The sequence below is a fragment of the Simochromis diagramma genome, unplaced genomic scaffold, assembly GCF_900408965.1.
Source record: "Simochromis diagramma unplaced genomic scaffold, fSimDia1.1 OVJJ01000802.1, whole genome shotgun sequence".
Lineage (NCBI taxonomy): Eukaryota > Metazoa > Chordata > Actinopteri > Cichliformes > Cichlidae > Simochromis > Simochromis diagramma.
This window is the reverse complement of record NW_024387492.1, coordinates 22,209,956-22,237,598: the sequence shown is the minus strand read 5'-3', so window position 1 is coordinate 22,237,598 and position 27,643 is coordinate 22,209,956. Positions and strand designations below refer to the sequence as shown.

The 27,643-nt window shown below is 41.4% G+C and overlaps 1 protein-coding gene across 1 annotated transcript in view; it reads right to left on the bottom strand.

Annotated features, from left to right (window-relative positions):
- col12a1b (collagen, type XII, alpha 1b) overlaps positions 1-27,643 on the bottom strand; it is a 149,561-nt gene that overhangs the window by 42,668 nt on the left and 79,250 nt on the right. Inside the window, 17 exon segments of the mRNA XM_040017990.1 lie at positions 529-681; positions 2,872-2,988; positions 3,646-3,792; positions 3,942-4,061; positions 6,235-6,364; positions 8,222-8,364; positions 10,022-10,151; positions 14,949-15,091; positions 18,862-18,991; positions 19,388-19,527; positions 19,959-20,088; positions 21,660-21,799; positions 23,751-23,880; positions 24,003-24,142; positions 25,179-25,308; positions 26,170-26,309; positions 27,207-27,336. Of these exon segments, the coding sequence (XP_039873924.1) occupies positions 529-681; positions 2,872-2,988; positions 3,646-3,792; positions 3,942-4,061; positions 6,235-6,364; positions 8,222-8,364; positions 10,022-10,151; positions 14,949-15,091; positions 18,862-18,991; positions 19,388-19,527; positions 19,959-20,088; positions 21,660-21,799; positions 23,751-23,880; positions 24,003-24,142; positions 25,179-25,308; positions 26,170-26,309; positions 27,207-27,336 (2,293 nt within the window).

Here is a 27,643-nt window from a genome sequence, read left to right as displayed (position 1 = left end):
GTTTTCCGGCCCGAGACCACGCTGTCTTGAAGTTTATATATTTTGCCTTTAAATTTGACTCATTATCTCCAGTACACTGTTGTTCTCTTCTTTATGTTTGTTTCATGTATTGTGTGTATGTGTGTGTTTGTGAGTGTGTATTCATATCTTTGTGAGGACCAATATCCTGGTCCCCACAAGTTTCAAGGCATTTTTGAGACTCAAAATGTGGATTTAGTGATAGGGTTACAATTCGGTTGTAGTTAGGTTTAGGCATTCATTTTTCATGGCCAGGGTAAGGGGCTAGGGAAAGCATTATGTCAAGTAGATGTCCCCACAAGATATAAATACCCGACCTCTCTTTTGATAGTTGTGCTCCTGCCACTGGTTTGATTCTCTGATTAAAATACTGCACTTCACGTTTTCACAGCAGTGAACCAGACCGGTCACATTTCAAACACACTCTAGTTTTTGTGCATTTATTAAGGGCAGAATTCTCTCGATTTTCTAGAGTTTTCCTCCTCACTGCAGAACTTTCTTAGTACTTACAGGTCCTCGCTTTGGTGCTGACTCCTGGGCCTTCCAGATTTGGCGTCTGAACGAAGACAGTTGCGGTGTACAGAGCATCGGGAGAGAGTCCGTCGAAGCAGTACTGAGGCAGGCCGGCGGGAATGGTGATTTCATGCTGTCCTTTACTGGATGCTACAGAGGAATCAAAAACACATGTAAACACATCACAGTACAGTGGAGTGGTCTTAAATTAAATGATGGACTTTTCTGAACATGCTCAAAATTTCATCGAGGTTTAATAAGATTCGACCTCCCGATCGGCTCATTTAGAGTTTATTTCCAGGTGCTGTGGGCTCAGTGTGATTGGTTCCTGTCAGAGGGAAACACTGACTCATGTTCTTCAGTCACGAGTTTTTTCGAGATGGCTGAATCGTCATGCCCTTGTAAAACACACCAGTGACTTTTACACAGTTTGGACCCTGAATCATGTTGAAATTTTCCTGTGAAGAAAACTAAGATTTTTACTCACTTCATACATCTCCTGAGTATGACAGCATTAATAATTATTACTAATGAGTCAAAGATTACTTCCCCAGGTGCTTATGTTTCTGGCTTGTAAATTAACACCAAAGCCTGCTGGCTTGTGACGCTGGCACTCTCTGTGTCCGTTTCAGCCTCATGAGGGACAAAGGAGGTTTATTCTGCAGCATTTTCATGGCTCTAGTTCCATTTTAAACCATCTGTGTTTGTATTTGAAATCAATTCCATGTTAAAGACAGTCTGGTCCAATCACTTCACCAACACTTACAAATTAATATCCCTGTACATTTTAGTATACATGTTAGGTAGTCTACCACTTCTAATATTGCACCTCTTGCCCACTGACAGCTGGGATGGGCTCCAGCTAAGACCTTAAGACAGTGGGTGAGCCTCAGAGGACTGCAGAAAGTTTCCAAAAGAGGAAAGGTCTTAAACTACCTGAAAGCCCTTGCAGGATTTGTGACCTCATAGTCACTGACCAACCACACTTCATGACTGTTGTCTGTAGTTTAGTGGACTTTTTGTTGCTAAACGAAGAAAATAAAGATTACTTTACACACAGAGCACCCTGACCCTTCCAGTGAAATGTTTATCTCTCTGCTTGTCTCGGCTGCTGATAAATTGATAATAAGATTTCTTATTTACTCTGAGTGCTTCTGCGAGAGCAAACAAACAAAACGTGTTTATCGCACGGGCATTTTGCTGTCCCAAATGCACTTCAAGTAAGTCGGATTCAATGCTCCCCGCAGCTCCGCTGCTGCAGATATCTTCAGAATATGCCCAGTAACATCAACAAGTTGTGATCGATCATGTAAATTAATTTGTGCAAACACGCACACCTCTCAGAGAGATCGACTCCAGAATGGTGGCCCTCTTTCATCAGGAGCAAAGATGCACTCAGGTCCGAGCTGAGAGTGCGTTGGCAAAATAAAAGCCCTCAGACTATTCAGCAGGATATCAGATAGCCTAGAGTCTGAACCACATGTTCCTCTTCTCACCACGGATGTTAAAACATGGAGGCAGAAGACCCGTGCTCACCGTTTTTCCACCCCCTCATCTCACCGCTGGCTCCGACCGCTGTTTGCATTTCCACTTGAGAACAAACAGTTGACTGATTTGTTGACTTGAGCGTCTGCTGCGTCTTACTGGGACAGCTCCTATGGTAGCGGTTAACCACCATCTGCCTCACGCTAACAGACCCGTGTTTGTTCTGGCAGCCCGAACGCCTAATGACTACCATAAAGATATTTAAACATGGATACTCTATCTCCACGTGCGAGTATGAACCAGATGGACCTCGGACACTCCAAAGTCATTGAAAAGGATGTAATCTTTGCAAACAGAGATGGAGTTAAAGCTTGGTGGTCGGGCGCCTTCAGTCTCGGCCAAAACTTGCATCTTTTTTGATCAATAACCGAAAATAGGCCTGAACTTAAACAGCCTCAGGGAGGAAATTACAAGAAAACGTTTGAGTCAAAACAGTCTCTGCAGCATCTGTAGAGATGATCTCATCTGCAGATATGTTTTCAGACATCTGATGGGAGTCTTATTGCACACTTTACCACATGCATCAATTTAAATATGTCACTCTGAATCAGGATCACTGGCAGATAGAGCCACAGCACAAGATTAATGCATCTGCAGAGAAATGAAATATCAGAAACTTCTGATGAAAATCACTGCAGGTTCTCTTCCGTGATCTATCCGAGGACATGTTACACAACCATGTGGTTTTGGATCATTTAGAGACTTACATAGAAAAGGTCTAAGTGCTATTATTATTACATTACTATTATTACACACAAAAGCTGATTATGATATTTAAAAAGTGATGTGACTTACGGTCCGCTGGGTTGAGTTTAATGCGGTAAGACGTGGCCGCTCTGTGTGGCGTCCACTTGATGCAGAACTTGTCGTGGCCGATGGCATAGGTCTCAATGTTGGTTACATTCAGGTAGACTGAAAAAAAAAAATCAGAGTTTAAGCACAGTGGAGGTTTATGCTGTTCATATGTCAGATGAGTCATGTTTTTTAAGCTCTTTTAACAACTGATGAAAAATAGAGATTCTCTACGAGACAGGAACTGTTTAGCTAAACAAAACAAAACAAAAACAAACAAACAAAAAAAAGAGTACATCTGATAATCTGTTAGCTGCACTGCCTGATGGAACCAGGTGAGTAACTTTAGGTAGCGAGAAACTTGACTGGTATTTCACTTCATGAGCCCATTTCTTTTCAGGGCTCCGGGTGTAGCTGTTTTGTTCCACACCTGAGAGTAATTACTGTCTCCGGCCCAAACAAATCGTGCCAACTTGAAAAAAACAAACAAACACCTGAGGCCAATATAACCAGACTAAATAGTAAACAGGTGTGAACATGCCTTTAAGTCCAAATCTCAGTCAGCCAGAAACAAATCTGAGCAACTGAAAAGACATCAGATGAATCCTGGGATTCTCTCTGGTCCTAAGTTAAAGTGTCAGAAGTGACTGGACGTGAAAAATCAGGAGGGGTTAACGAGAGGACGCCAAGGTCCAGTGAGTTTTTTAAGAAACAATTATGAGCGACATTTGAAATAAATCAGCAGTTTGTGCGTATAATTACGCTTCCTGTACGTACGTGTCGTCCCCTGGCCAATGAGCGGCGCGCTCACGCCGCTGGTGTACTGTGCCAGCACTTTGACATCGTAGGTGGTTCCAGGCTGCAGGTTGGTCAGAGTGTAAGAGCTCACGTCTCCAACGAAGAAGTCGATGGGCTGGTTCATGCCTGGAAACACAGAGCGGAGAATGAGAAGTGAGTGAGAAACTGAAGAGAAGTAAAAATCAGGTGACAGCTTTTAGGAACCAAGACATTATTCACAATGTGTGTGCAGAGAAACATGTTTGATTAACCGCAATGGTTTTGTTAAGGCTCACCTGCAGGGGTGTAGATCAGCCGGTATCCCTGGATGGGTGCAGTCACCGGGTCCCAGGCCACCCTGAAGCGCGTGTACCACTCGTCCGAGATCCGAAGGTTTCTGGGACTCAACATGCCGACTTTGACACAGAGGAGGCATCGAATTTTAGACATGGTAAGCATCAACACGCAGGGCTAAAACATGATGCTAATGTGCAAGTACCAAAAAACTGCAGTTCCTCTATTGGCCACTTAGACTGACTGCAAAAGTGACTCAGCCAGCTTAAACTCTCCAACTTTCCTGATGAGCCTTGAATCGCAAGTTTCAAGTCATATTTAATAAAACTTAAAGCTAATTTAGTAAATTATGGCCCCATAAAGTCAGAAAGGAGGTTTATTGTTTGGGTAGAGAGGGGAGAGCAGCAGGAGAATTTCTGGCTTTTTAAACTAAATCCACTGCAGCTTCATGTGCAACAAAACAGAAACAGAAGCACTAGTGAACTTGTAATTTGTAGTTTGCATTTGAATGACACAGAACTTTATTTTGGCTGTTTTTCTTTCCTTTAACTGAACCGTAAATATCAGCCGTCCACACACCGGGGAGCGTTTTACACCTACTGTGGCAAAATTTTCAGTGAGCTCAGAGTTTGGAAGCTGACACGCCGTCTTCTCGCTGCTGTTAAACGCTAGAACAACCCCCTAGCCTTTCATTAACTTGATACCTGTAGGTTGTTTAAACCACAGAGCATTGTTAAAAAAAAGGGGGACATTTTCTCAGTAATAATAAAAATCAGCCTCTTCCTTTCTGGCGGTCAGGAATGAGCCGCCTTAAGTTAGGTTATAAAATTCATCCTATGTAATAGAGGTGTTTAGATTTGGGTCTTAGTCTTGTTGAAGAAACCAGTTGGTGTGTGTCCAGAATTGGACAGATGCCTGAAAGTGCCTCACACACACATTCTCGTTTTGATATCTTAGTGAGGACATCCAATTGACATAATGCCTTCCCTAGCCGCTTAGCCTAACCCCAACCATCAAAAATGAATGCCTAACCCTCAGCCCAAACCTAACCATAAAATAAATGTAACCCTGACAATAAACCACATTTTGAGTCTCAAAAATTACTTTTGTCACTTTTGTCCTCACAAGTGACTGTTGGTCCCCACAGTAATGTTCCAATTTTTGGACCCCACAAAGATATCAAAACAGGTACATACATACATACATACACACACACACACTCTGAGTGTCTGCTGTTTGTATAACTAAGCCTACTGCTCGCCGATCGAGTGCTCTCCCCTTTAAGTCCAAACTCTTCACACTAACACATGCAGACCCTGATAACTGACGCGCACTTAATGTATTTATTTTCTCTGTTACTCCTCTAACTCACTCCTAAGTGCTACTGCGGTCGCTGCGTTTAAGCTCCTGGGTTCAATGCCTCAAAGCTGAACCACCACAAAAGTTTCTGAGGTGCTGGATTACATCCTAAATGTACTAGAATTGTTTGTAGCACGATGCTGGTGGAGCGGATTGTGAGGTTTACCTTCCACAGACGGTCAATATCAAAATCAAAAGTAGGAAATATAAAAAGGGGATTTTATTTTGCTACTTTCTGATAGATGGTTGATAGACTTAATCAAACAAGATTTATTTCACGTTTGAATACAAGTAACGACAGAAAGTTTAAAAATTTATATCTAAGGAGAACCCTGTAAGACCAAAGATGGAAGCTGTCCACTCTCTGCCCGCAAAGAGCCAATCAGGGGCCGCCACAGAAAACATCTGAGCTAATCACTTCGTTTCGACACAGTAGACAAGCAGCAGGTATATCTACTTGTTACTGTAGAAGTGATACAGGTAGTTACAGCCGCTCTGTTAATGAAACAGCCATGTTGTAAGGCTTCAGCATGTGTAGCAGACATACAGAATAACCTGCAGGAAAAAGATTTAAAAACTTTATTTTGGGTAAAACAAAAACTAAATATCGAGCTTTCTGTTTAAATCAAACTTGACTGTTGATTCTATACGTGGAGTTTTTACATACTGCTGGCTATTGCAGTTAAAGTCATGGATCTCTCCTTTTTAATTTAGTTGGAAGCTTTTAAATAACTTGAAAGATGGCTGCTGAGGGGTAAAATTTGCCTTCTAGGAGTTTGAGAAAGCCTGTTGTTTACTACAATCGGCCCAGCTATGACGCCAAATGTACAGAAACCCTGTGACAGCTGCAAGGGATTGTGTAATATCACAAGACAACCAGCATTTCTGAAAATCTGCCTTTGCTAGAAAACTAGAGGTCAAAGAGGTTTTTATTACTTGTACGTCCGTTCCCGTTGAGGGATCCTCCAGGCCCCTCGGCGTAGATGGCCTCCACAGTGATGTTGTATGGGGTGTCTGGGAGCAGATTCTGAAGCATGGCATTGTTTCTGTTTCCTAAAACCAGAGTCTGAAGATCCAAACGGCACAGAGTCAGATTTTCAGTAGCCGAAGAAGAAAAAGCATAAATCAGTCAGGAAAGATTTACATCCAGAGCGTCCTGAGTTGCTTTGCTATCTGCACATCTGCTGCACATGGTATGTGTAATTGGTGAGCGGAGCTGACCCAGTGCTCCCAGTCACAGGAAAAGCTGCTACACCTGCTTTCCACAGAGTTCCTTCCACACATGTCTGTGCATGTATGATTTTGGAGATTTCTGCTTCCTTTTTCTCTCTTATTCAGTTTTTGGGGAGTTTTCCTGTTTTCTAAATCAAAGATCTAAGAATAAAGGGTGTCATGCTATATACAGAGAGAGACTATAAACTGTGAAGTGAAGATGCCTCAAACCACACATCCTCCTTGCAATGAAGTCAAATTCTCGATTAGTTTGCTTCCTATTTTTTATAGATTTTTATTTATTTATTTTTTTGCTATCTTAACCAGTTTACTGAAGTGCACTGATTAAGGCCATAACCCCATCAGAAAGTTTTCAAGTGACAAGAAGAGTCCTTTTACCAGGGTGGACTTCTTTTTGCAACCAAAGGAATCACCCCCTGCTGGCCAATATAAAGAATGCAGGCTGAAACAACTTCCTACTGCTATGCCCTTATATCTTTTATATACAGTCCATGTTCAGTGGTGAGTTTTGCTCCCTGTTTAAATAAAAGTAAAATAATAGAAAACCATTTGGATTCATCTGGAATTTGAATCAAGGACCCAAATATTAGTTTAAATGAGAAACGGTCATTAAAATCAATTAATCAAAGTTAAATTTGGGTAAAATTTTATTCCAAATTTTAGTGCGAATAAATTTGGTTTGTGCAGTAAGATAAAGAGAAGAGCCTGAAAAATACAAAAACTGTTGGTGGTGCACAATTTTACATTTAGGCTTTAATATTTTAAAGACTACTTCTCTAATAAACAGGAAATAACTTCTTCAGCCTTGTGAGGCAGAAAATTGCTTCTCGGTGGGATTATAGAAACTGTGTACCAACACGAACCTTCCACATTATTTACAGATGCTAAATTGATCACTTTGCATCGGTATAAATAATAGTCGTGAGCTCTTTGGTCAGTCCCAGTCTGGAGAGCTCCTTTCATCCCTCTGCTGCAGTTAGCTGACTCACTCTGAGCAAGTGTTAGACTAACGAGCAGAAGGGAAGCACAGCTGGGCCGTCTCCGCTCTCCACCATTGTTCCAACTTATTATTCAGAACTATTAATAACGCTATTATGCCCCAAATTATACAGTTTGTTTAACTGAGCCTGTAATTAGTCTCCCTAATCTGTGATTTATATCCTGAATGAGGCGAGGGAATCCTGAGATGTGACTTCACCGCATAGTCCGAGGGGGACGTCACAGCGAGCTGTGAATGGCGAGGGTTTGCGGCCAGTTTATCCAAAACAAAACACATCACCACCTTACTCTCTCTTTATGGGTTAAAGAGAGAGTAAGAAATACACTTGAGGTTAGTGGGTCTGATGCATTTCCTCCGAAATGACTTCACCAAAATGTCTCAGCCTCTGAGGTCGTTTTTAAAAATTTTATCATCAGTGTGCGTAGTTTAGTTTCTGCAAGGGTAAGACCAGCTTTCCTTCAGATAATACAGGCAGGTAATCAGAGTGCGAAGGAAAGTATATTTACCCCCAAACAGGCCACTAAACCATTTTGGAAATGTGACCATCACTAATGCCTGATTTTAAATTTGTACTGACTGGCTCCTTCTCTGGGACGACTGCTCTACTTTAGCACTGTTACCAGTAACATGTTGATGTTATCTGAGATCATTTGGTATTGTGGACGTCAATGAGCTTAAAGTTTCACTTACGGACTCTGTGATGGGGTCTCCAGTCATGGGTGCGTAGGAGATCTTGTACTGTCTTACGGGCCCTTCAGCGTGATCCCAGCCGATGGTCAGGGTGCTTGTGGTGGCGTCAAACACACGCATGTTCCTGGGACCAGCACGGGGTACTGCACCATATCAAACAGAAGCAGTGTAGGAGAATTTTTTTTAATGTATAAATAGAAATATATTTTTCTAATTCATGAATAAAAGATTATTTGATTTCTATAATGCTTTAAATCCTGCTATAGCTACACTATATACATATACTCACTTAACCTCTATGACCACTTCTAGTTCTGAAGTTTTACTTTACTGCACCCAGAGTTGAATCCTCATTTACATATAATGGTGCCCACGAAGGCATTTAGTTATACTAGATTATTTCTCTTTAAGGGCCCCCTCCCTGAAAGCCCACTTTTTTTCCTGTTTTTTCAGAATAAAGAAAGGAATAAATAAAATGACCAAGGGAAGAAAAAACATTTTAACTAAACTCGAGAATCAACACAATAACAGACCTGTGAAAAACTGAGTATGCCTCATGATTCAGTAGGTTTTTGTTTTTTTTACAGCAATAATGTAAAATATATTTTATCAGTACAGGCCCTTCCACACGAACTGGACCCATTAACATTGTTGAGGACTTCTGCCCCTCTTTTCTTTACAGCTTTGATTCACTTCATTGACTTTTGTGAGCATTTGTTTATGCACAGCTTTCTTTAAGGTCCCACCACAGCACTTTGATCAGGTTGAGGTCTGGACTCTGCCTGGGCCATTTCTTTTCTTTTTTCAGTCATTTGTTTCCATGCTTGTGATCATTGTGCAGTTTGGGTCGAGCATTAGCCCAACAGACTGGGGTGAATTTGCTGGGACATCCACCCCTGATAGGACTGTGGCATTGAGTTAACACACCTGAATGCTCCAGACCTGCCAAAACTTCAGCTTTTATAGAGATGATCAATTATTCAAGTGCACTTAAATATCAGCATTTGACTTCTTATCCTCTATTATTCTATGGAGGTAGTGAGGGTGTACCTATGTTAGCTGGCTAATGCTAACATAGCTTCTGTAAAGTTGTCTGTTTCCTACCAAATTATAATAAATGCCATGGTTTGCTTTTAATATCTAAAAGACTAAGGAGACTAATAAACCTGAATGCATAGAATATCCCAGTTGCATGACTACTGAAATTAGAAAAACTAAATTTAAAGTTTTGCATATTAAACTTTGTCCATCTTTACTCTGCATCTCTAAGGTGCCAGTCATATCACTGACTTGTTTCCAGGTAATCCAATAAGCTATAAAATGTTCACGCAGCTGTTTCTTCTTAGTACCACCTACTTTTCCAGCCTTTTGTTTTTCCATCCCAACTTTTTTCAGATGTGTTGCTGCCATAAAAGTTCTAAATGAGCTAAAGATTTTTATGAAATTGTAAAATATCTCAATTTAAGCATCTGATATGTTTTCTATTTTCTATTATGGTTAAAATATGGGCTTACGAGATTTAAAAAATTATCACATTCTGTCTTTTTGGGTTTTGTATAAAAGATATTAAATAATTAATTTTCCATACAAGGCTCATTTGTTCATTATAGTCGGAGTTTTACGAGCATCACCAATGATATGATCCAATATTTGCTAAGAGGAGTGCAGTCAGCAACCCGAAATTTAAATATACTTGTACTTATTGTGTTTTGCATCACTGCATGCGACAGATGTACACTATTGCGAGTAAGTCATGTGATTCTACACACCATCAGAATGTGACATTGTCATCGTGCTTACATGTTTTGCCATTGTCCTTCACCGCTGATCCCTCGCCGTCGGCATACAGAGCGGTGACAGTGACGGAGTAGGGAGTATCCGGTATCAAGTTGTCCAGGAAGGCGTTGTTAATACTTCCTGAAACCAGGACCTTTTTGGAGAAGAAACGCGGGAGTCAAAATATATATTGATATAATCATCAAAGAGGGTCTGCCTATTCAAATGAGCCTCTTCACGCATTACATACAGATCTGGCAGGAGTAATATACATAATGACCTCAGTGCTCATCTTGCATCCAGTGTTCGGCAAGGTTTCTTCTGCCAAAAGGTTCCTCAAACACTAACAAAGGCTTGGAAGGTGAAATGCTAAACAAACCATCGGTCAGCGGGAGACGTGTTCTAACAACACGAGTGACTGCAGACTGTCACTGGGATTATCACATCATCTATGCTCAGCTCTTTAGCTGGTTTGTGGGCCATAAAAGTCTCTGCCGTTACATCATGGGAAATATATCTTCTGCTTGGACTCGAGTTCCCCCTCTTCTTGGGACTGGTTTGGTTGCAGCAAATGTTTTGGGCTGAAAGGTTTTGGCATGTTGGACCATGAAATAGGTTTCACAGCGATGATGTAGCGGCTAAGATCCCGCAACTGGAAGCACACACACACCTACACATGCACAACTGTTAGCCTGGGGTTAAAGCCCACCAGTAAACTCTAAAGTGAGGACAATGGATTGGACACGGCCCTTTTAAAACATTATAGTCATTTCCTGAAAGCAGTACTGCTCTCGAGGGCTGGGATGCACTTCATTGGCTGAAGTAAACCTGAATGATGAGGCCGAAGTATGCAGTTGTTCTGGGTAACTGATGGGCTTTTGAATGGGACGCATTCATTGTTTTAAGAAGTAGAGGCAAACTGAACAAGAGAGTGATACGGCATTTATAGATTTGTAAGTAATTCAAGACGAAGCCCATGAAAAGAAGTTTCCCAGGATGTCATTACTGATGCTTGAATTCTGATGTATGTATATAACTGCTAAAACCTAATAACAAAAACTTTTAAATGTTCTTTCACAATGCTAAGGTTGTTAATCCAGCTTTAAATTATTTTACTTTTATACAGGCAGAGATTATTACTGATCCAGAGATCATAACATGTCACTGAAACTGAGCTCCTTATAGAGATGACAGGGGGAACAGGATGGCAGGCAAAAAAAAAAGTCCCAAATAAAAACGTATCTCAACTTTCATGTAAGCAACTGTAGATATTGCCAGTGGGAGTGAATTATACCATTTATAAAATATGATGAGGGAGATAATTACAGTACAGGGTTATCTCCCAATCATCAGCTACAAAGTGATGACCAATAACATCCTAGAGCAGGGGTAGGGAACGTTAGTCCTCGAGAGCCGTGGTCCTGCAGGTGTCAGATCTCACCCTGGGTCACCACACCTGAATCAAATGAATAGTTCATCACCAGGCCTCTGGAGAACTTCAAGGCATGTTGAGGAGCTAATTTAGCCATTTAAATCAGCTGTGTTGGATCAAGGACACATCTAAAACCTGCAGGACACTGGCTCTCGAGGCCTGGAGTTCCCTACCCCTGTCCTAGAGGATGTCTAAGGAAGGCATCTAGTGCACTCTCATAGGCAGTCGTGATCCCATTAATTTCTACAAACAGATTTATTCATATGAGTATGCAGAATCTGTAGTCAAGGAACATGATTTTTGGTACCAAAAGCTTTTTGGTTTCCAATTTTGATGTGCTGATTAACCCGTATGTGCAAGCTTTGGTAGCATGAAGCTAAACATTCTGTCTGGAGGGATGGGATTTGCAGGAATGCAATTCAGAAGCATGAACATCATCTGATTCCACTTTGTCAGGTTTTATTAGCTAGTCCTGTAATGGACTGGTGATGACCTGTCCAGAATGTACTCAAAGACAGCCAGGACAGACTCTAGCTACAACAGCAGGTTGGATGAGTGCTTACCAAATGGATGGATGATTTATTAGCATTTTTAAATGATGACCAGCAGACAGAAACTGAAATCTTGGCTTGGATACTTGCTGGCTAAACAGGGAGCTCTAAACAACCAGTTCCTCAAAGACCAAGTCAGCAAACTAGCCAATGGGTTCGCATACTGGGATCCCTAAAGGTAAATAGACGTGTTTCTTAGATTAATAGTGCTACAGCACATACCGATATTTTAAACAAACATATGCTTCCAGTTAATTCCCAGTCAGGTGTAGGTGGCTGCTGTCATCCAGCACCTTCAAAATGAAGTGAGACCTTCTGTTATCACCTAACATCAGACATCTTTGTGTCTTCTTTCTGTGGCCAAACCAACTTCCTCTCAGACCAAAACAAAATCAAAGTTAATTAAATGAAAGTACAACAACAGTGAAAATAGAAGGAAACAGAGACCACAGGGAATAATAAACTACACAACACTAACTTCACAGCATCTTCAAAGCTGATTCTAATCATCAAAACAGCCTTGTTAGATTACAGCCTTAAAGCCCCCAGGAACTCTGACCGTAGTTGGTGACGTCAGTCACAGATGCGTCCGGCATGCAGTGTTTCCAAACTTCAGTCATAGAGTTCAAACTTTTTGTGGGGAAATTAAGCTTCTTTTTTTTCTCTCCCTGAGACCCAGACATTTGCACTGGTACATTAAATCAGTGCTGATGGAGACATATGAAAAGCTGACAAGTCATGATTTCCATATTTAAGAGCATTACTGTAATTACTGCTGTGCAGACATCTGCGCAACATCACCACTTGGTGAAACAAATAAGAACGAGCAAAAGAGACCACTTGTTGTTTCCATGAAACAGACCGGCCCAATGAAAGCAACACTCCCACTTTGATTTCACTTTTTTTTTAAAATCAGATGTAGAAAACACAGATAAAAATGACTTAACTACCAAAATGACTACAAACAAATACAATAATTTTGGTTATTAAGTTCACATCCAATATACAGGAATAGTGTCCAGTTTAGAGAAAAGCCAGATGTATGGTGATGTGATGTGAAAGACATTTGTTTGTACGAGCAGAAGTTAAGTCTTGTTTAGGGATTTCCATTCATGTCCTAAATAAATAACATTGAGTACCAAGCTAAAAATAACAACAAGGTCAAGAACCAGCATTTATAGCCAAGTCAAGACTCTTAGGTCAAAAGACTTTCTGAAGAAAAATCCCTGAGTCAAAAACAACAAGGCCCGAGTAGAGACCCACAAGTCACAAGTAAAAGACCAAATCAGGGCCACTAAGATCCAACAACAAAACAAATCCAGAGCTAGGTCAGGAAAAAGGATAGAAAAGGAGGTCCCGAGTCAAGTCAACAAGTCTCAAACCAGAGCTGAGCCAAGACTTCCTAGATCTTAAGGTGGGAACTAAGTGCGTTCTCACACCTATGGCTCATTTACTCTGGTTTGAATCAGTTGATGAGTTTATAAACTTGTAGTTTTTCCATATGGTTTGGTTTCTTTTTCACACGGAGAAAAATCCAACTGAGTCTGAATGCATCACTACAACCCACGTGAGAAGTTCGGTCTGCTTATTGGCCAGATTTGTCTGGGGAGGAGCAACAAAAGCAAATACAGGAAGAAGGTGCTGTGTTGTGGACTAGTGGAGAATTTACGTTTTATTTCTTGACTAATTGCTAGCTGTACAGACCTCCGCGCATCTATATTTACCTCGCCACATTCAGAAGAAAAAGCATATGTATCTACTGGAAGTTTTTTACCTCAAACGTGGAACGTACACCTGGTAGTTTGTTTGGATTCAGGTCACGTTGAAACCATAAACTTACACCTCTGGAGTTCATTTGGACCTGCGCTGAGACCCTTTGGAGGTTGTGGTCTTGATTGTTTTGGACCACACCCAAGTGTGATTACCGTGTTCATATCTGCACAAATGAACCACACCAAGGGGGAAAACTAATCGAGTTTGACTAAACACTGCAGGTGTGCAAACAAAGAAAGTCGAGTAAGAACAGCAAAAATACAATAATACAAAAGTCGGATCAAGAATTCCCAAGTCCTTAGTTGACATCTAACACAAAGATATGCCAGCCCAAGTAAGATCAGCAAGTCAAATGTCAAGAATGGCATTTTCCAGAAGAAGAAAGCCAAACTGAAGTCAGAGACTTTGGGTTTGGTGTCAACAAGCTATCAAATAAAACGGCATGTTCAGAAATCTGAATTAAAGACAAAAATCTTGAGAATATAGCTGATTTTCCAAGGATGGAAAATGCAAAACACAAAATGATTGGATTATTACTTTATATTTACTTATACATCAAGAGAAAGAGCAAGAGAAAGTGCAAACCCACGTTGGTAAAGCCGAGTCTTTTTGTGACTGTGTCGTGTGCATACCTCTGCTAAAGTATAAATATACGCTGGATTTATAAAGCTTAATTTGCTTTTATGTATTACATTTCCTTAAATTTTGGTTTTGGACTACTTTTTGGGGGAAAAAAAACATGATCTGTAGAGATGTCTTGAATTCTGGGTAATCCTGATACTTCTTGCGATTTTATAAACTATTGATTAAAAATAAAAATAGCTGACCGATTAGTTGATATTGAAGATAATGATTATCAGCCATAATCTCTCCTTTATCTAAAAACAAACAAAAAAACCCAGGATAAGATCATTCATTTATTTTCTCAGTGTAATTCCACTTATCTCAGGAATTTCCTGGAGGCACATCATATCTAACAAGAGCTGACCTGCAGCTTTTGGAATGTGATGACTTAAACTGGGAAAAAATATTATCCAACCTCACTCTTTTATGACTGTTAAATCACACAAGAGGTTGTTATTTTTGTGTCTTCACATTCTTCACTCCTCATGACCAGACAGAGAGATTTTCCTCCCCTCAAGGAGAATTCTGCTGCTAATGACAGTTTGTGTTTTAACTGCAGAAAGCTACTCACCGACTCAGATGGGCTTGCACCGGTCAGGGGGGCGTAAGCCACCCGGTACTGCTGAACCTGGCCCGTGGCTGGCTCCCAGCGCACATTCAGGGTGTTGGGGGTGGGATTGTACACCTTGATATTCCTGGGTGGCATGCGTGGAACTGCAAACGGGAGAGAGGTGAAGAGAACGTGAAGTTAGGAACGAGGGAGAGGTGTTAGTTTTCCTCACTTAGCAACACAAAATCAAAACTAAGGGCTTGTTCCAAGTACATCTTACTTTATTGCCTAAAACTGACGGGACAACTAATGGATTTAGAAGAGATTACATTCCTTGAAATGTGAGTGTCAGTAAGTGAAGAGCGGAACAGAACAGGGAGGATTGGATCCTTGGTTTAAGTTTAGAGTTAAAAAGCAATGAACTTTTTCAAAACATTCTTCAAGCAGCTCAGAAATGCAGTGAACTTCAAATTATTGTATTCTGTTAGAAGTGCAAATAAAACACACTCATCTATATTCACTTCTTTTCAACAGGCAGATGTTATAGTTTGGGCTTTGGTCTCTGAGTTTCATCTTTATGTTTCTTGTAGTTTTTTTTTTATGTCCCAGGTACGTCAGCATCTTTCCTTTTCCATTGTCTCAAGTGGCTTTAAAACCCAGTTGGAACTTTTTACTCTTATTTTGCAAACTGAAACTAATAAGCAGAAACCTCTAGTCCCAGCCCCCCTCAATACTGCCTTTTTCTGTTGTAGGTAGGTGTGAAGGGGGGAAATCACACTACGCTGTGCAGAAATGTACTTTATGCCTTTATTTAAATGTAAGTAGTTAATCTGGATTTTTGTTTTTGTAAATTTCTGTGTATGTAAACAGCAACAGATTTGTAATTTCCTCCATATTTATCAAAAACAGGCTGCATGTAATGCCCAACTCGATTCCGTTTAACTGCAAACTGATAGCACACTGATGCCTGATGCAGATGTCCGCTCCTCCATGAGTCTGTTTCTGAGGTTTTTTCTTCCCACTGTTGCCTCATAGGCAGTCATCTGATTGTTGGGCTTTCTCTCTATTATTGCAGGGTGTTTACCTTACAATGTAAAGCACTCTTAGGTGACTGTTGTTGTGATTTAGTACTATATAAATAAAACTGAACTGAACCAATGAGGTTGAAGTGGTTGAACAAAGTGGTTGAAGACCTGGTGCCTGCCTTTGAAGCAACCGCTTCAAAGGCAACGAGCTCATAGTTCATTGTACACAATCACAATAATTTTGGTCGGGCTGTGGTCTCCAACCAACTTTAGCATTAGCAAACTGAAAAATGATCAGTTGAAGTCAAAGTTACGTTTAAAGTGTTTTCCGACTAGAAACTGAAACCCTTCATTGGGCTTTCAGACCTGCTGGTTTATGGCTAACTTTAGCGGTTAGTCTGTTTGTGTTATTGTGTGACTGTGGTGTTCTAACTAAACTAAAATAAACATGTCACAAAGGGCTGTAAGACTATAACTTATGTGGTGAAATGCTCTGAAGCGTAGCCTTTACATAATCAAACAAGATAATAACAACTGGATCATTTAAGTTATTTGAATCATTTCTAAATTCTGTTAATCGTGTTTTAATTTGTGTTTATTTTTAGAATGTGATTTACTTTGTTGGTAAAACTGGTTCAATACAACAAAAAATGTATTTTATGAAGAAAGAATCTGTAATCCAAGAATTAATATCATTGTGAAACTACGGGATTGAAATGATATGCTGAGTGCAGCACAAATCTGCAGGACAGTCAGTTTACAATGTCTATGTGTAGAGAGAGAAGTAGCACAGATTTGGATTTATGCAAAAGCCTCTTTTAAACCAAACCAGATGTGTATATCCCCCGGTATCTTGAGCTCTAGCCAGTAAAAGGAAAACTAGATGCCTCCTCCTCGATAAGGTAAAAACCTCCAGAGTGAAACCTTCACAGTCATTGTTTTCTGTAAAGTCTGTCATCCAGGGACAAAATTACTCTGTCCTTCAGAGAGATTATGTAATCTGTAACATTTAATTTGCTGTTTCTGTCCAGACCAAAAATGACAAATTTCTCCAGGGAGCAAAACAGTAAAACTGGACCAACACTGGTAATAAAACTTCATTAATGTCACCCTCGGGCTCATATTCTCTGATAGTGACTCACTCTGAGGTCCGATGTGTCACTGCTGCTGCTGCTGCTGCTGTGATAGAGAGGTGGTGTCATGTTCCAGCACGCAGATGCTACTGGTTCGCTTATTGCAGCAGCCAGCACGTCTGTATAAAGTGCTTGATATGTAAATGATCGGAGGACTTAAACAACCCTTCCAAACTGTCACATTTTTAGTCCTTGCTGTCTCATATTTCAGCTTTAACAAACAAAAAAAGTCCAACCGGGTATTTGTGGATCGGTTTCTGGGAATTCAACCCGTGAAACAAAAGGAGCGTCGCCTACCTGAACCTGAGTCACCAACTTCTGCCTGCCACAACCAGTATGTGTGTGTGACAGCTAACCATAATAACCCAACCGCGGAGGGATGGTAAGGGAAAAATATTCCAAGATTTCAACACGACACCATTTCTAAGCAATGAAACGGCGAATGAAACACCATGTACACCGAAAATGAGACAAGGGTTGTGCAAACACCCCCCCCACCTAAAACTATCCTGACAGGACAGAAAATATTCAGTTCCAGTTTGGCTGCTGGACCCGTCTGTGGAATTGTTTCCATGCCTCACTCCAGTGGCATCACATGTCAAAACCCCAGGATGCATTTCTGCTGACAGAGCGTGGCATGCCGTGTGGGCAGAAACAAACCCAAGGAACCCAACAGGACATCAAACCACAGAGATGCAGACAAACCAGCAGTTCTGCAAATGCTTGGAGGACCGAGTCTGGGAGGACAGATTCTTCAAACGGTAGTTTTAGAGTTGTTTTCTTCATTGCTATCATTCACTTTCTTCAGCTTCTCTTATGTTCCATCCAATCCTCCAGAGGTAGGAGGTGTGTGTGTGGGGGGGGTGGGGTGGGGTGGGGGGGGGGGTCTGATTTATAGGTTCTGGCAAATTCTGCAGATTGCAGTACCTTTTCCATGAAGGTTTACCTGGAAGATAAGGTTTCTCTATAAAGTTAATGTATCTGGTGTCAAACTTTAAAAAGAAGCTGTAATTTGTGTGAGTTGAGGGGGTTCATGTTCACTGCAGGCCAGCAAACACACTAAACCTGTGTCTTGGTTGCATTAGAGTGGAGACATAATAAGATGATGATATTATCCTTTATTTATCTCAGCAAAGGCATGAATGTTCTGTTTCTACTTAAGGTTTACTGACAACTCTCCATTAAAACCACGACCTCTGGCCTTTGTTTGCTGCTGGTGATAGATTTAATCTTGTTCAAGTGAAGCTCAGACTTCATCGCTTGTGCAGATTCTCAACAGGTCAAAGTTACACCTTCAAAGCTCGACTCATTCGCTTCTGACCTGTGGCTCAGATCAGTTTTCTGCGATCAATTTACAAACCAACATTCGCTGATGCTGACATTTTTAAGCAACTTTTTTTCCTCTTCAAGGAAGAGCATTTCTTTATCCAGACCATTGAGATACCGACAGCAGTTATAAAGTGCCCCTACTGTGCTCATTTACAGCCTCATAATTTTTAGTATTTAGTTACAAAAATGTGCAGCAGCACCTGTTTAAAATCATTCTGGAACATTTATATTTTCTCTCGTCTCTTCCAGGCCGCCCTGAAAAGTTCTAAAGCCTGCTCTGACTGACGTGTCTGTCAAACGGCAACATCTGGAGCTGCAGCACTGCCACTTTGAATGACATCTGTTCTGTTTCTTAGTAGTGTGTAATGTTTACTGCAGATAATTCAAAAACCTGATCACAGGCAGGGCGGCAGTGCACCTGTAAATGCTCTCGTTCTGATGACTTACGTGTCTTTCCCTTGTCTGACTGGCGGAGACCTTCTCCTTCGGGGTAAACTGGGACCACGGTCACAGTGTAGGGAGTGTCTGATAGCAGGTTCCTTAGGATGGTGTTGGTGGTGCCGCCGGACACCTGCTCCTGTTCGTACACAGAAACACAGCACTCAGTCAAAAGAAAGCAGAAGTGGCGGATCTGAGGAGGATCATTCTGGCACTGATTCTGCAGTAATCATCCACAGAAACAGGAAAATTAGACTTTGGTGAAAAACTAGCTGGACCCCTTGTACAGAACATGCAGAGTGATGAGAAACATGACACTGGTTGAATCAGAAACAGCATTAAAAGCAAATGCCGAAGTGTAGGTGGGCTGCAAGGCAGCTTGCAGATTTGGGCAAGTTAAAGCAGATTAAATAATTCCTGATATGCAGAAAAAGGTATCTGATGAGCTGATGTGAATCTGCTTTGCCTGTCTGAGCTAATGCCCAGTTTTCCTTTGTGACACATAACAGGACAGGAAGTCAGTGTGATCTCTAACCATGTCCTCGGCGCCTCCGGACGTGGGCACGTAGAAGATGCGGTACTGCCGGACGTTGCCCTCCGCCGGTTCCCAGCGCACCTTCAGGGAGCTGGTGGTGGGATCAGTGACCTGGAGGTTCTTCACTCCACCCAGAGCCTCTGTGAGCACAACATGGTGGTTACATTTCAGACCAGTTTCCTCGAGTGTCAAATGTCACAGAGAAGCAACATCTGCTGAGTTTCATATACCTCTTTAGCTAAACCTCCTGCAACTGTCATGTTGGTTCTTGATATATTAAAGCTGAGTGTTCTCCTCTGGCCAGTATATCTACTCTTACAGAGTAGTTTTGGTTTGGGATGTTTGCCTTCTCTACACTAAACTTCTGGTGTTCAAAGCACCCAAAAAATCTAAAAATTACACTTGAAAGAGTCTTTTTTTTTTCAGAAATCATTAACCAGAAATCATAATTTCTACTGCAAAATATAGTTGGTGAGTGTAGTTTTGTGGAAAAAAGTAACTCCTGTATCAAGTCTGTGGATTTTTGAGTCGCAGCCTCGTGAATCCCAGAAAGAGAATTTGATGCACTCACTGGTCTTCCCGTTCTCCGATGCTCGTTTTCCCTCCGTGTCGGGGTAAATGGGAACCAGTGTCACTTTGTACTCAGTATCTGGACGCAGCTCTCTCAGCACTGTGTTGGTCGTAATCCCAGACACCTGAGTCTGTGAAGGGAAAATTAATAAGCAAATATCAGCCACGGACGGGTGACTTTAATGGAATTTATTTATCTCACTAGCTGGAGGTGAGAAAATGATCTTACTAAACACTGTCCAGGATTATATTGTATATAATGTGCTTTAACTTATTCATTTAAAGTCAGTCAGGGATTCTCACCTGGGACTGAAGCAGCTTTTAAGAGAGATTTTTCCCGCAAACCAGCCACAGACGTTGGCATCTTTGGAAAGTTTGCAGTCTGTGGCTCCAAGCAAGAAACTTACACAAGGCACTTATATTTTTAGGTGCTTTGGACCACAATTCTCAAAATTATACTGTTTTTACTTCGTTTTTTTTCCAACCAATGTCCATAATTTACTGCCATAAATTTCTAAATACAAAAGAACCCCCACTCTCATGAGGGCTGCTCATGAAATCCAGAATGAATATGGCCATACGGAGCTGCTCCAGCCAAAAAACTCTTTGCATGGGGTAAACATTTTTCTTTAAACAATCTTCATGTTGTTATTTATTTATTTTATAGATTTAGTTCCACATTGAGACTTCCGTGAGCTATTTCACGACAGCTGCCGTTTGGAATTTCTGTGACGGTGAAACCAGAAACTAAAGGACATTCAGTGTCTCCTCATGGTTGACTGCTTCTGAATGGTGCAGGGAGTCCCTCACAAAAACAAAGGAGCGATCTGTGTTATTCTGAAGTATAACTTCATCATCTCAGATTTTGAATCGAGGCAAGGATTAAGCCTTCTCCTCTTGTCTGTGTTTGGCTGTTTCAGCTATAACTCAGCTTCCTGGTCATCTCACTAACAGATGTTTGGGGCCAGTCATTGTCTCCATTTCTGGTTTTAGACACTTCTTCTTCATATGGGTGCCTTTGAACATTTTTATTAGTCAGGTTTCTTTCTTATTTTTATCCTCTTTGGCCACCTCACTCCGAGATGTAGAGGTCAGCACAGCTGGATTAACAGGAAGTGAACAGGCTCCCTGATGATCAGCTCTTCTCTGTCTCCACTTACTCATTTGTTTAAATTTTCCCAGAACTCTTGAAATCAGCTCACACGTAGCGTGAGAATGAAACTAGCATCATTTATTCTAATACTGTAAAAAATAAAAACCCCAAACAGAAACACGCACTTCGATGGTTTTATGGGTTTGGATAAACTAACTTGAACTGTTTGCTCACGTCAGCTCGTCGCAGTCTCTCATTCTCTGCTAATGTTCTAGGCATCAACTCGCAAACAAAGACGCTATAAAACTATAGAAGAATTAAGTGATTAGCGGCACATAAAATATCCTGTGGCGTTTTAATTTGTGCTCCCAGTGAGAATTCTGATTGTGTTTTTTGTGTCATGAAAGGAAGATGCTATAAGGCTTTGATGCACTCGTGTGCTCCCGAGAAAAGTCTGAACTCAGCTGAATTTAGTCAAATTTGATTCATCTTTCATCATAACAGGTTTGACATTTATAACAGAAATAATTTAAAAACCTGCAGATGCTAACATTTATGAAAACCTGACCTGCCTTCTTTGATAGGATTATGAGGTCAGTAAAAGCTTACCACGCTCTCCTGTCCTCCAGCGGCGGGGACGTAGATGATCTGGTACTGTCTGACGTCGCCCTCGGCCGGGTCCCAGCGGACCCTCAGTGAGTTGACTGTGGGGTCGGTCACCTGGAGATTCTTCACTCCGCCCAGAGGCTCTGAAACAGACGGGACACATCACAGCCTGACACGATGCGGGCGGGTGGAGTTCACCTCATCAGGACAGACCAGATGTTCCAAAGCCGGGGAGGCTGTCAGTCACAGAGGAGTCTTCTTTCCTTCCTGTGCCTGTCTAAACTTTCTGGTATTCCATAAAGAAACCTTATTAAACTGTTTTTTAGACATTAAAGAATTCCTCCAATAAAAAAAAAAGTTTAAATAACTGCTGCAAATAACCCTTAGCGTTTGTTTTATCCTGCAGGGTGCTCCAGATGGATGCGTTTGCCACATCAGGAGTGTCCAGATGTGTCAGACTCAGGGAAGTTGCCTAAACTTTCTGGCATTCATTTGCAAGCCACAAGCGTTCATATAAACAGGGACTATTTTCTTGCTGTCTGGCTGAAAACATCAGACCTTTAAGGTGGTTTTTCTCATGATTTGACTGCAAACCTTACATTGCTGGCAGGTTTTCCACACAGCTGGTAAAAATGATGGTTTAAAAAAAGGACAATATTGGAAAGAACACTTAAATAAAAGCACTTTTAGTTGGTGGTGTGTGCTATGAGTCAGCTTACTCTTCATGACTCTGGCTGTAAGTGTCAGATGGTTCTGGTAATGCAGGACAGATAGAAATCGAAGGAAGTACCTCAAGCTTATCTGTAAAGACTTTCTGCTAGAAAGCATCAATCAAGTTTTCTATTGTTTTTAAAGAGCAAAAACAGCAAAAACAGCCTCAGTCTCACGGTGAGGCCAACACCATTTATGTGTGGTCAAAACATCGACCTCTAGTGATACAACAAGAAAAGATTTTTAACAGAAGACAAAATAAACTTCTGAGAAATGCAGAAGGTGACGATCGCATATTTGACAAAACTGTCATCTGTCTTCACTGGCTGTGATTCATTTGGTCTTACTGTGTAGTGAAAAGTGTGGTAAACCCACAAAAACAGAGGAAAAACTCATATATGATGATGGGAAACCCAGTGTGTCAGTCCAAAGACACGACACAGGCGATGTAGTGGAGATGTTACTTATGGAGAGATGGGCAGCAGTAGCATATTGTTTTACTTTTCATTCATTTTCTGTTTTTTTCTGTCTCTGTAAAAATGACCTCCTCGGTGTCTGTGAGTGTTTCCGTCATGTGCTGCGCTGTAATAAAAAAAAAGTTCAAATACAGACAAAGATCCCGTAAATAAATAAGTCTTGCAAACAATAGCACGAAAAGAATCAATTTTATAGATGCAATAAAACACGCGTTCTTTGGAGAGGGCTCTCGAACGCACCATCAGGGACAGATTATCAAAGCAGTCCAAACTAATAACTGCATAACCGCCGCTGGATGGGGAATATGAAAACATGTGGGATCGCTGGGGAAATACTCAGAAAGGGCGGGGCCTAAGTGGAAATGGCTAATAAAAAAAACTGCCTTTTGATGCTCATGCCATCAACGGTTGCCCAGGTGGACAGGCCAAAACCTTCCTACGGTGCAATAAACGTCTGTAAGTGTGTTTTATGTTGATGTAGTGGTTCCATGTTGGTGCAAAGAAATGTCATGGGATTTCCTCTGCAATCGAATTTCCCCACATCTGTCTAAAACGACAGAAATCCTGAAACGTCTATAAAAATTGGATGTAGTGACATCACCCATTGGTTGTGAAGTCCTGTTCAGAAGCCTCGAGGTCATCATTTCCTCCAGGTCTGACTGTGACGTGCTCACTGCCTGCAAACACTGCTAACACTGAGGATTTAAAATGCCAGGACTAAAACCTTCAGGTAATGCCATCTTTTACACAGTCTGTGATTTAAGAAAATCCCACTGTTCCTTTTTGGTCCTGTCTGTCTGTCTGAAACAAGATTTGGTCATCTGACTCTTTGGAGCAATGCACACATGCCTCCAGGAATCTAAAAAATGCTGCTCCCCTTTGTGAAAACCCTGAGTGATCCACTCACTTGTCTTTCCCTTCTCCTCCTGCCTTATGCCCTCCACGTCTGGGTAGACTGGAACGACCGCCACCTTGTACGCGGTGTCAGGGTCCAGGTTCCTCAGGGTGGTGGTGGTGGTGCCACCAGACACCTCCTCCTATTCAACAAAGTGCCAAAGCCTTCATTAGCAGATTACCTGATTACTGTTACTTTTACTGGGTATTTGAACCAAGATAAGACCCTGAAATTGGTCCATAAAACAGTTTGTTTGTTTTGTACCATGCGTTCTTCTCCTCCTGGTTGGGGCGTGTAGAAGACCTTGTAGGTCCGGACGTTGCCCACTGCTGGATCCCAGCGCACTGTCAAAGTGTTGATGGTTGGGTCGATCACCTTCAAGTTCTTTACTCCACCCAAAGGATCTGAGAAGGAGGAATAGGCACTTAGCGCTTACATGGTATCTAAAATATCCCTGAATATTTCCTACCTGCATCCAGCCCTAGGGACTCAAATATTCTTAGATTTAAACTTGAATTGTCTTTAGATTATTCCCAACATCAAATCAAGTTCATGCTTGATTCATGAAAGATGCTGAGCAAGAAAAACGCTGTTTAACTCTGAGAACTGTGATTTCTATAAAGGTTCATTAGGACTCCAGCTATGCCTGATTTAAATTTGCTGGATTGTACCTTCAGTGTGGCCTCCTTTTCCATCTCTAGACACTGGTGCTATTCATAAATCACTGCCTGACTCTGATGTCCAGGTTCACTGCTGTCGTTGAGAGCATTACAAAGACCCAGAAACCTAACAGCAGCCTTTCAGGCCGCAGCGTCCAAGCCTGAAGTCGGTGCATGCGCTCAAGATTTAGCATTAGTCGTTTCTGAACATTCCCCTTCCATTAAATTCAGGTGAATGCTGCCATGAAGGGAAAATCAGGTTAATGTAAATGCAATGACTGCTGATTTTTAATGGTGGAATTTAACACAGGCTATGTCGGTGATAAATCTGATATAAGTCTGTGATTTGTATGTGATATATGTGTGTGATATATCGGGTTTAGTCTTCAACGCTGGCACAAAAAGAAAATGCCCACTTGGGTTTAACAGCCTGACTAAGCTGCCATTATTTTAGTGTTTCCATTTAGCCTTGGATGTTAAAGAAACTTTGTTAATCATCTGAAGTACTTTCATTATTTAGGATGATTTCAAGTAAACTGCTGGCTTTCCCACAAAAACCATCTGACAGAAATCTTCAGTTTTATATTTATGTCTCTGTTTTTCTCTCGTCACTTCATATTTTAACATTTCAGAGTTTCCAGCTGTAATCAGACATCTTCATTAGGTCTTGGGTCCATGTAGATGTAGCGGCTCATTATTTTTCCTTATAAATAAGACAAAAAACCGAGTAAAATTACTTCAAACCACAAGTTTCAGCTGTAAATCAGTCAGCAGGACTCACTTGTCTTCCCATTTTCGGACATGGGCTTTCCCTCCATCTCGGGGTAGACGGGCACCACGGTGACAGTGTACTCTGTGTTTGGATCCAGGTTCTTGAGCACCGTGCTGGTGGCGGTTCCAGGAACCGAGTCCTGAGTTGGGGGGAGGAAGAAACGACTTTGAACTGGATGAACTCCTTGATCTGGAGAACAAATGAGCGCTTTGGCAGCCGCAGACAGATTCTCAGAATGAGCAATGTCACCGTTTAATGTTTTCTTGGACGCAGCTTCACTCAGTATCAGGAACAGTTAAGACTCGGAGATAAAGATGGATTTCTGCACAGGGCTACCACTTTAAAGGCTGTCCTGGGACAGGATGGAGCTTCAGATAGAAAAAATGAGAGCAAGTCTTCCTTTGCATGCACTCCTTCAGGCCTCTGCTGCACTTTCAAAATTCTACTTCTTCTTTGTCCATTTAATCTAATTTTCCTAAAATGTGCCAACACGCTGAGATAATGAAATAAAAAAAATCAAATCATCTTATTTTATGACATCTTCTGACATAACCTTTGGGGTAATGAAACTAAACAAGATATCACCACAACTTCACAGAAAACAGTCAAACTTTCTCCTGACTCAGTAGATCTCATTTCTCTGTCAAATGTTTTCCATTATTTGCAAGAAAACATCATTTTTTTTAAAAAGGCAACAACATCATCTGGTGGTTTTCATCTTTTGATATCTTGATCTTACAACTTTTCCCAAGACAAGAACGCTCTGGTGTGTAACTGCCTTGGAAACGACCTCACGCTGCTGACTCGTCGCCACAGTGAGAGCCAAAAGGGAAAAATAAGATCTGCTCACATGGCAACCTGATCTCCCCTTAAAGACGAGACTTCTAACTTTGATTCATCAGAGGTCCAATTTTACACACACAGGAGCACTTTGCACTGGCTTTTTGCCCACAAGGATTTTTAAAGTAATTAAAGTAAGAAGAAACCTCCACATCCTTACCACATCCTGCTCTCCTCCAGCTGTGGGCACCCAGATTACAATGTACTCGCGCACATTCCCCTCCGGTGGCAGCCAGCGAACGTTCAAGGTGCTGGTGGTGGGATCGGTCACCTGCAGGTTCCTCACAAAGCCCAGTGGCTCTGAACAGAAGTACAGCCAGAACAGGAAGTCAGTCAGTACCTGGATCTGAGTGACATATCTTTAGTGTAGTCAGAGGTTAAGTGGTTTCTGGTGATAAGTTTCAAATCTTTAAATAGGGAACTTTGTGAAGCTGTACAAACGTTTGAAAGAGAAAATCCTGGAGTAACGACACTCAATGGAAAAGTCTACAAAGTACGTTTAATGTTACGAATGATATGCCGCAAGTACTGTCCTTAAAAATGTTGCATGTGAATCACTGATCGCTATGGTAGATCTACCATCACTATTCTAACCTGTGAAGATGGCAGACTGCCTTCAGATTTTCCCGTCAGTGACAGAAAATATTCCGTTAACGTGATGTCTAGTCTGGACTGGCTTGAAGGCCGGGATCAGCATTGGCCCGGCTCTCTGCTCTCTGAACCCATTATTTCCAGTGGTTTGTACCTTGCTTCGTCATTTTTCACTGCTTTTTTAAGCTTTCATTGCTATTCACTGTGACAAACACCCACATGGCCAATGCAAAGGAGGCATCCCGCCAGGTGAGGGAGGCAAAATGGAAAAAAATGGGATATTCTGTGTCTTTGAATTTGCTTTGGCCAGGATGAATGCCCAACTGGAAACAGGTCTCTATTTAACATGTTATAAGATAATACATAGCTCAGGTCAGCTATGTGTTCCTCTGAAAACGTTGTAATCCGCTAAAAATGTTTCTTATTGATGTAATGTGGCAAAGAGCAGTAAGCCAAAACCGAGCCAGTTTTCCTCCTCAGTCAACTTTCAGTTCAGTCAGACTCTGTTTAATTGTTTCTTTAAGGCTCGGGTGTTTTTTAATGTCCTTCTGAGCACATTTCTAAACATACTATGGGTGTCACGTGACCTCAAGCCTCGATACTCACTTGTCTTGCCAGTCTCAGACAGGCTTGGTCCGTCTCCCTCGGCGTAGACGGGGACCACGGTGACGGTGTAGCGGGTGTCCGGCAGCAGTTTATTCATGACGAATGTGGTGGTACTCTCAGACACGGTCTCCTACGAAAAGATGCATCAGATTTATCCTGAAACTAAATCCAAGAGAGTCCATATGTTTGACCTCAACAAGGTCAAAACACAAATAAAAGTCTTCCTGAGAAAGCGTCTGAGTCTCATGAAAACAGTAAATTGGCTTACCTTAATGCCTAACATGGGAATTTTTAAAAGCTGAAATATTTCTTGTGTTTTAAAAAGAAAATCCCTTTTTTGTTTTTAAAGCAGAAGAATCTTCTGAAACAACCTGTGGATCATCACAAGGCCTTTTCTACAGTGGTCCAGTTTTTATTCCGCTTTCAGGAGTGGTTTG